This window comes from Lotus japonicus, chromosome 6, assembly GCF_012489685.1.
Source record: "Lotus japonicus ecotype B-129 chromosome 6, LjGifu_v1.2".
Taxonomy (NCBI): domain Eukaryota; kingdom Viridiplantae; phylum Streptophyta; class Magnoliopsida; order Fabales; family Fabaceae; genus Lotus; species Lotus japonicus.
The window spans coordinates 1,545,750-1,554,596 of NC_080046.1; the positions used below are offsets into that span (position 1 = coordinate 1,545,750).

Sequence of the window (8,847 nt, forward strand, 5' to 3'; positions counted from 1 at the left end):
CAGTTTTGTGCATGGATGGTGCATGAGACCATGTAAAGAGAATTGGAGATGAGTGATTTTGGGTTTGTCCACGTTATCTGTTGGCCAAAATAGAACACTAGTCTTTCTTTGAATGCGTTTTTCTCGGAAGCATTTTTTTTAATATTCTTTAATTCTTTGTTTTCAGTTTTATGATGAGAGGGTCAGCAAGTAGCATAAATTACACGAATGGTTGTTGCAACTTTTCTATTTTCTGGCAATTTGTGTGTGCTGTCACCTCCTGTTTTAGTTTAGAGCTAGTAATTAGTTTGAGATAATAGACGTTTAACACATCATTACTTTGTCATTAATGGATTAGCAATGAATGCAGTTATTACTAGATCTTGTTAACAAGATGTAGACCTAACTAGCCCCGCTTGGAAGAGCTTATTTGAGCTTATCTGATAGCATAAGTTTTTATGTCAGTGTTTAGGAGAGCTTATGCAAACAACTTATGGCCTACCATAAGCTGTTTTGAGCTTATTTTCATAAGCTACTCAGGATATATAGCTTATGAAAAAAAAAACTTATGCTTATATATAGCTTATTTTTTATTTATTTCAATAAAATTTATAAAATAACTTATGAATAAGCGCTTATGTCATAAGGACCATAAGCACTTAATTAAGCTATGTTTCCAAAAGAGCCCTAGTGCAATTTTAGTGTTTTAAAACTCGGCTCGGACAGGCTTGTTCGATCGAAAACCGGTCACCTGATCAATCCGAATTGTTTATTAGATGGGTTATTCATACAAATCAGATTGAATCGGTGAAAACTCGGGTGATTGCACCGAACGACAGAAGCATAACCCACCTGAATACTAGCCATGATACCTCTTGTGCCTTGAGAGCACGGAGGAAAAGAAACCTCTTGAGATAGTGGTTGTCCTTCAACAAGATGGAAGTCGTCATCAACATCTCGTGCAATTTCAATGATGCGCACAACCTCAGTACGACGAAAAGAACACACCTATAAACAAACCTCTAGTTTGAGAGCCCCTGGCAAATACCCTTACATCTAATCTTTAGAAGGATTCATAATATCGGCCACCAGTGCTTCATTAATCCAATGACTCATAAATATAAAATATTATCAATCATAATATTATTTTGTTTCATTAATCCAACTTGTTCATCCTTTTTTTACAGCTTTAACTTTAAGTCTATGAACAAATTTTCAAGCTTTAGAATTTGCTTCTCAAGGGCAACCCAATCCTAGGTGTTTGTAGCAACTCCCCCAACATTCGTTTCTCTATTATGGTCTTATTGCTTTGCAAAAAATATAATACTCTTTCTTAGTGCCTTTCAAAGATATCTAAGCTAATAGTAATAAATAATTTTATTTCACATATAAAGAATCACAAAACTCTTCAGCAAAATATGTCACAAATAAAATCATAAATACATATACAAAAGATGATAGTAGGGTAAAAGTAGCGGCGTGGTAGAGAGGCGACGTGCAGCGGCACTGCGGTGCAACCTCACAGGCGATGGAGGGTGAATGAAGAGGCAGAAAGAGACGGTGAAGGGGAATGTCAAGGTGGCAGAGGAGGAGGAAGCTATTGAGGGAGAGGAAGAGGATAACGATGGTGAAGGAGGGAGGGGCCAACAGTGAGGGTAGCAGACGAGCACAGAGGGGCCGAAGGAGAAGAAGAAGGTGAGGGTGGCGGAGGGACATATGAGTTTTAGGGTTTGAAGAATGAGTGAGAAAGGGGTTTTTCTATACCATAACTCATTACCATCAGCTAGGCCGACGCTAACTTTCACGCACACAGAATGTGTCATACCCACATGGCGTTAGCATCGGCTGGAGCCAACAAGAAGTTGGCCGGTGAATGTAGCTTCGACCGGTAGCCACCGCTAGTGGGCGAACACTACATTGATCGGTGATATTACAGTCTGCCTAAACCAATGCAAAATGGCACTTAGCCGAATCAATTCAAGGTCGGTCGCTAAACTAAAGCGGGAACCTTTTTTCAGTTGATTGCATCGGCTTTGAGTCGGTGAACTAACTAGCGAAATTTTGCGTCAATATCACAACCGGTGCTAAATTTGGCCACTAAAACAGCCTAATCTTGTAGTAATACAACAAAGTATTTAATAGTTTGATTTATACAACAAGTCTTATCCCACTAAGTGAGATCGACTTATTAGCACGACGCTCAGATAGGAACAGAATATTAAGGAATAATTATACAAATTCTAGATGTTCGAGAGCCAGTCCTCTCCTAGTACTTCTGGAATTCGAGAGTCCAGACCCTCTCCTAAAACACACAACTTATGAATAATGAAAATAGACTTTTGTATTCTATATTTATAAGTTATAACTACCTATCAGCAGTTTTTCAAAAGTATAACTGACATAACTACAAAATAACCACATAACCAACTATGTAACTACCCAGTTATTGTTTACGCGCACTAGCTGCACCACCACCCATGGTGGTGGTTGGCTTGAGTTTCTTCCTCTTGCGGCTGTGAACGTGAATCAGAGGTGGATTTTCCTTATCAATTCCCCGCCCTAAAAGATTCATCTTGTCCTCAAGGTGATAGTCAGGACAAAACTTGTTGCATTCTACACACAGATTCTGAATTGTTATCACACGAAGGAAGCCTGAATTTGGTGGCTTTGCCGGAGGTTGTTTGGTAGTTACCAAATGGCATGGAATACAACTCAATGTGTTGGGACCACCGTCAAAGACATCTGGTGGCTTAGCCAGCGGGCGTTTGGCTGTTACCACCATGCAAAAAAATGAATACGGTGGTTTTTGCGGCGGTCTTCTCCCCCGATCGAATCCTAAATCAACGAATTGTGGAAAAATGATGGATTCAACCTTCTTCCTCCTTTGAAGGCGGCCATTCTCCAATTCTACCATAGACGAACCTTCCAGCAATGGCTTGAGAAAGATGACCGCTACAGGGACGACCTTCTGATGTCTCGTCGTCAACGTACTACCGCTAACAAGAATCGTGGCCTCTGATTGTTTTTGTGATTCCACCGACACTACATTGAGAATCGTGGTCTGTTATGCCGCCACTACTAACGAGCCTTTCCACGTCTCTTTTGTCTCAGACTTCTTCGGCAGAAGTGGCTTTCTCCTTGGATCTCACTTGATCTCCATGCCACTCTTGATCTTCCACTTGAGAATCGTGGTCTGTTATGCCGCCACTACTAACGAGTCTTTCCGCGTCTCTTTTGTCTCAGACTTCTTCGGCGGAAGTGGCTTTCTTCTTGGATCTCACTTGATCTCCATGCCACTCTTGAGAATCGTGGTCTGTTATGCCGCCACTACTAACGAGTCTTTCCGCGTCTCTTTTGTCTCAGACTTCTTCGGCAGAAGTGACTTTCTCCTTGGATCTCACTTGATCTCCATGCCACTCTTGATCTTCCACTTCCTTAATTTAGCCGGCACCTTCATCGGCTGTATTCGTAGGATTCCGAGATTCAGCCTAGCACTCATTCTTGAAATCACAAGTATGAAATTGGTTTGCGTCCATTCTTGATATTCTTCGTGTCTTCTCTCATGTTCCTTTATCTGGCGAGCAATTTCATCTCTCCAATCTGTGATCTCCTTTTTCATTTGTCTAAGAAGGTCAATTGATTTCGGTGACAATGAATGCCTCATGGAACTTCTCTTTTCCTTCTCCACTTGTATCTTGTTGTCCCCTTCTCCATTTCTTCTCAATTCAATTGCACCACAACACCTGGATGATGCTCTGATACCAAATTGGTAGGAACAAAAAGGAATAATTACACAAATTCTGGATGTTCGAGAGCCAGGCCTCTCCTAGTACTTCTGGAATTCGAGAATCTAGACCCTCTCCTAAAACACACAACTTCTGAATAATGAAAATAGACTGATGTATTCTATATTTATAAGTTATAACTACCTATCAGCAGTTTTTCTAAAGTAAAACTTACATAACTATAAAATAACCACATAACCAACTTTGTAACTACCAAGTTACTGTTCACGCGCACTGTTCATGTGCGCTACTGTTCATTCGTGCCTTGTTCATCAGCAGATTTGGCTGCACCGCCACCCATGGTGGTGGTTGGCTTGAGTTTCTTCCTCTTGCGACTGTAAACGTGAATCAGAGGTGGTTTTTCCTTATCACGCTCTAACCAACTGAGGTAATTTATATAATACATACTTAAAAAAAAAATCTTTGTCAAGGGAACCATATGGAGTAAGTGCATTCCCAAGTAGGGGAGGCTTGTCTATACAACTTGGCCAGCATAAGTTGATTGAGTAGATTCACATAGTGCCGTTCCACCCTCGGGGCATTACTCCAATAACTCATGACAAAAAAAAAGTAGAATCACATGAAAAGTAAAAGTGAATACAAACTACAGAAGCACATGCTGAATCTATGGCAAAAGGTGTAATCACTTCATAAAGACAAAACTGGGAATGAATTCTTGAATCATGAAAATTTGTTCCACATACTGAGGAACAGAGAAAACAAAAGGAAGCAATAGATGTGTCTAAGCTATATACTTTCCGAATCATACTGCTGGAAGAAACTTGTGTTTTGATCTACATCAGAGAATTCACCCAAAACTTCAGCTAAGAAATAATCTCAAAACCCAGTAAGATGAAATGAATCCAAGTATTGGTAGACTTCAGAAGCAGCTTGTCATGGTTATTGGACTGTTTGGTCCCACCTCAGAGCTAACATCAAACGTGTTATGTCATATTTTGGTCAAATTCAGGGTTGGCAAGCCACAATGATGCTCCCTGATTAATCCAGCAGAGTTTGAGACAGCTATCAACATGATTTCTACATTATTGTACAGATACAAGAATCTGAATCTTCATCGTCGTCTGAGTCACTGACATCACTGCAAACACCATTGAGACATCAAAGATAAGTTATTTTTTTATCATTATCTCAATAAATAAGGGTTGATTCTCAGACTCGATTACAATGTGTTTTACATTGAAGTTTGCATTAAAGATGCTTTGAACATGTGTCCCAAGCAGAAAAAAAAGTTTTTTTTCTTCAAACTTTCCTTTTTTTATTCCCCCATTTGTTAAGGTTAAAATTAAATTAAGGAGCTGACAGAATTTGTAAGGTATGCTTCAACATAAAACCTTCAACTTCACCAGCAAAGGAAAGCCAATTTGTTGGTCACCTGAAGTCATATAATAAAACAATATCAATACAAAAAACTCAGCTACTCCCCATGTTAATTTTATTTTTATCACTTTCTTCCACAGTTTCTATAGATGTTATAATAAGTTCATGATGATATCGATGCAGCCGGTCATTCTGCCTTTCCTACATATACAAGAACTTGAGTGTTTTCCCCTACTATTGTCTTCTGAGTCTCACAAAGCATAAACGTAACCAATAAATCCTCCTTCAGTAGAACACAGGTTATACTTCAGAACACGGCCAAGGGCTTATGGCACCGTTGAGAGGTCCCAAGTTGACTAGAGATATAGTCAAACAAGTCCTTATATAGGGTCGAGCAGTAGAGTTAGGCCTAAATGAATTCTAATATTATGGTATCTAAGCATATCCTAGATCTGTTTATTAGTCCACCCGCAGATGTCCAATCCTGCAAATTTCGCGCTCCATATATCCTGTCTGGGCATGACGGAGGGGTGTTGAGAGGTCTAAAATTGACTAGAGATATGGCTTAATAAATCTTTAAATACAGTAGAACAATCCTCAGTTCCTCACCCATGAGCTAACTTTAGTTCTAATAGGCACTTCCAGCTTTTCATGTGGGTGCCTAGGATACTCAATCTCGAAACTCACACAAACTCCTATTTCTCTGCATTTTTTTTAGACTTTGTGTCAAAGCAAAGACCTATTAAATGCACTTTTCCTCACCAAAACCATCTAATCAGCATGTTTTCTATTTATTCTCCTTCAGAAATAACCCATGATTCAGTCCTGCTAACACAAAAACCCATATATCTTAAATATAGTCTTTCACTCTACTCTACCTTTTGCTTTCTGTTACCACAAAGAAAATAAAAATGAAACAGAAAGGAAACAAAGAAAACACGATTGCATTGATAAAAGGCAAACCTTGTTTCTGTGATTTCAGAAGCACCCGTTGATTCTAAAATGATTAAATTCACAGTAGTATACTAATAAAACTAGTGGTGTTTATGTTTTCTAAAATGTAATACCAAAGTTGCCCTAATTTATGCCAAACTTGTTAAGGTATCGGAGTTTTATATATATTTTTTCAGTGATCCCCGGAAAAACTTGCCCCCTATTCTACACTTGTCCATCATAGGACTCCAATATTTCAAAGAGACATATCAGTAGCAGGAAAGCTCAGCCATGGTATTCCTGCAACATTTCTCACGTAGTCAAGTTAACCTAACCTAACTTACTGCCAGCAACTTACATGTGCATTTTCCATGTCCTACAATTAAAAGCATTACTAATTATTAAAGATTCAAAATTTAAGATATTGATGCGTTGGTCCTTAAAAGATTGTCTTCAAATGTACTAAGCCCTTCATGGATCATTTACATCAGATGAGTTGCGAGTTTAAACGCTCAAGTGTTCAAAAGATTGAAAGGCCTGAATTAAGTTTTGCTCAAGAAAGATCTAACGTATTGAAATGTTAGGAATTTTATTTGGAAAGAAAAGCTACAGTGCATCAAATTCCAGGCAAATCCAATAAAAAGGGAAACCTGGTGCTATAAAACTTCAGCCGTTGCGGGTACAGGGAAAGCCCGGACCCACTGCAGATCTATTGTAAATTTGTAAGACCGATTTCACAACTAGAATTTAGGACTTGTTGGAGGCAAATCATATAAACCTTGTGTTTAAAACTAACTTAGGCATCAGCTGGCTAGTATTTACAAGTCAGCACAATGTCTTAACAAATGAATATTTTCTAATTTAAAATTTAATTTTATGTTTTTTAATACTACTCCCTTACCAGAAATTCTAAGAAGCAAACAAATGTCCATATGCATTTTTTTAACACTGTCATGACATAACATAGGACCAAATATCCTCAAGTTCAGAGTAAGAGTAGTCAATAAACAAGGGTAACACAGAAAGTGAAACACATGAAGTGTCCTCCAATCCTATTGCATATCTGTCAAAGAGAACCCCCTCCAAAAGTAGCATTTGCATATTATCATGAAGCTACCCTAACCCCACATATAGACTATCCTACCATAAGGCCAAAGAAAACTAGGAAGTATAAAGTAGAACTTAAATTTTACTAGGTCAACTAAGACTTGATACGAAGTCTAAGCCATGACATGGTATGCAGGCTAACCTCCAATGTTATAAAGAGCCTATCACAAGGTAAATCTCTGAATTAGTTAAAAGGGGATTTTTTTGTGGATAGAATAATTAAAACTAGATAACCTATGGGAAAACCAAAAATAAAAAGGTGACAAGTTCCAATTTGTGTCATAGAAATTTTCAGCATTGACAGAACAAGTCAAACAAAAAACAGTGAAAAGAGAAGAAGGAAAGACCAAAAATGTCTAAATTAAGACGAATGTGCTGGTTCAAAGAATTTCTAAAGACCCAAAAATAAACAATCTACTAATTATCACCGTACAATTATTTTGTAAAACATGGTGACCTGAGCCGTATCAGTTCCTCATTTGCACTTAAACATGGCATTTCAGACAGATGAGAAAGCTAAATCATCTTATTCTGATCCTGATAGACTTAAAATAAAAAAGGCTAGTTAAAACAAAACAAAGCAATAGATGATCATCCTCGACACGTATGCACAGTCTAACTATAGCTAACCCCTCAGACCAAGACTTCTAATTCAGTGGTAATGAACATTAAGATGATAGACATCAAATCATACACAGACTTCAATGAATTCATCAACTTATTCAAGAGTTGCTTATTGTGCAAAACATATCACCACACCATCAGAAAAAAAATTATACACAAACATGTCATCTCACTATTTCACACAGCATAAATTTATCAAAAATTCACCAGAGACTCCAGATTAGGAAAAAAAAAATCATGTCAAGATCTTCTTTCTTCTTCTTACAGCAATATAAAACTGAAGCAGTACATAATAATTGTCCAAGATATTAAAAAGTGCACATTCTAATTATAAATTTGAAACAAATCAAAGCAGAACAAGTCAAATTGCCAATAAGGAAAGAAATTATAAATTCTGAGGCTGAAAAATAGCAAGATTTAACAATTATAAAAAATAGTTACCTTGGCTCATATTCAAGCACCTCAACAAGCTTGTTTCCATTCCTATCATTCCACTGCACTTTCAGGCGTGTCTTATCAGAGTTCCGTGACATGCCACCTCTCCGGGGAGGCAACAAAGAATTAGAGTCACTATCATCTTCTCCATTGACATGATCATGATCATGATCATCAACCTTTTCACCTCCCAAAGAAGAACCCATCACAGGTTTATTATCCATGTAATTGTTAGCATCCTTGGAATCCGTATCCATCAACAACCACATACAAAAAAGGAAACAGAAGAAGAAGAAAAAAAACAATCCAACCCAAAATCTAGAGTAATCTTCGGATTTGAAAGAAACCCATTTGACCCAGTTGACTCAAAATCATGTTCCAGCTCCAAAATCGATCAAAACTTTGATTTGTGGGATTCGACCTTGAATAAGGTCAACGCGTTGTTCTTCACGATGTAGCTATCAAGTCACGCAGACAACAGTGGAATCAAATGGGAATTTACAATAAGAATTCAGAGGAAATTGTGGGATAAGAATCTCAGTGTCAAGAATAGGAAGAATTTTCCCGAGAAAATGAGGGAAATTTTTCTCGTTACAAAGTGACAACCCACCGGATTCTTTTATTTATGACTAAACACAGCAGTACA

At 37.9% G+C, this 8,847-nt stretch overlaps 1 protein-coding gene across 1 annotated transcript; it reads right to left on the reverse strand.

The window, feature by feature from the left end:
- Positions 1–4,390: 4,390 nt before the first annotated feature.
- On the reverse strand, positions 4,391–8,847 carry LOC130724077 (uncharacterized). The gene is made up of 2 exons (XM_057575247.1): positions 8,208–8,847; positions 4,391–4,863 (listed from the first exon to the last, which is right to left on the reverse strand). Exons 1-2 carry the CDS (start codon positions 8,468–8,470, stop codon positions 4,803–4,805), a joined length of 324 nt encoding a protein of 107 aa, XP_057431230.1. The 5' UTR covers positions 8,471–8,847; the 3' UTR covers positions 4,391–4,802.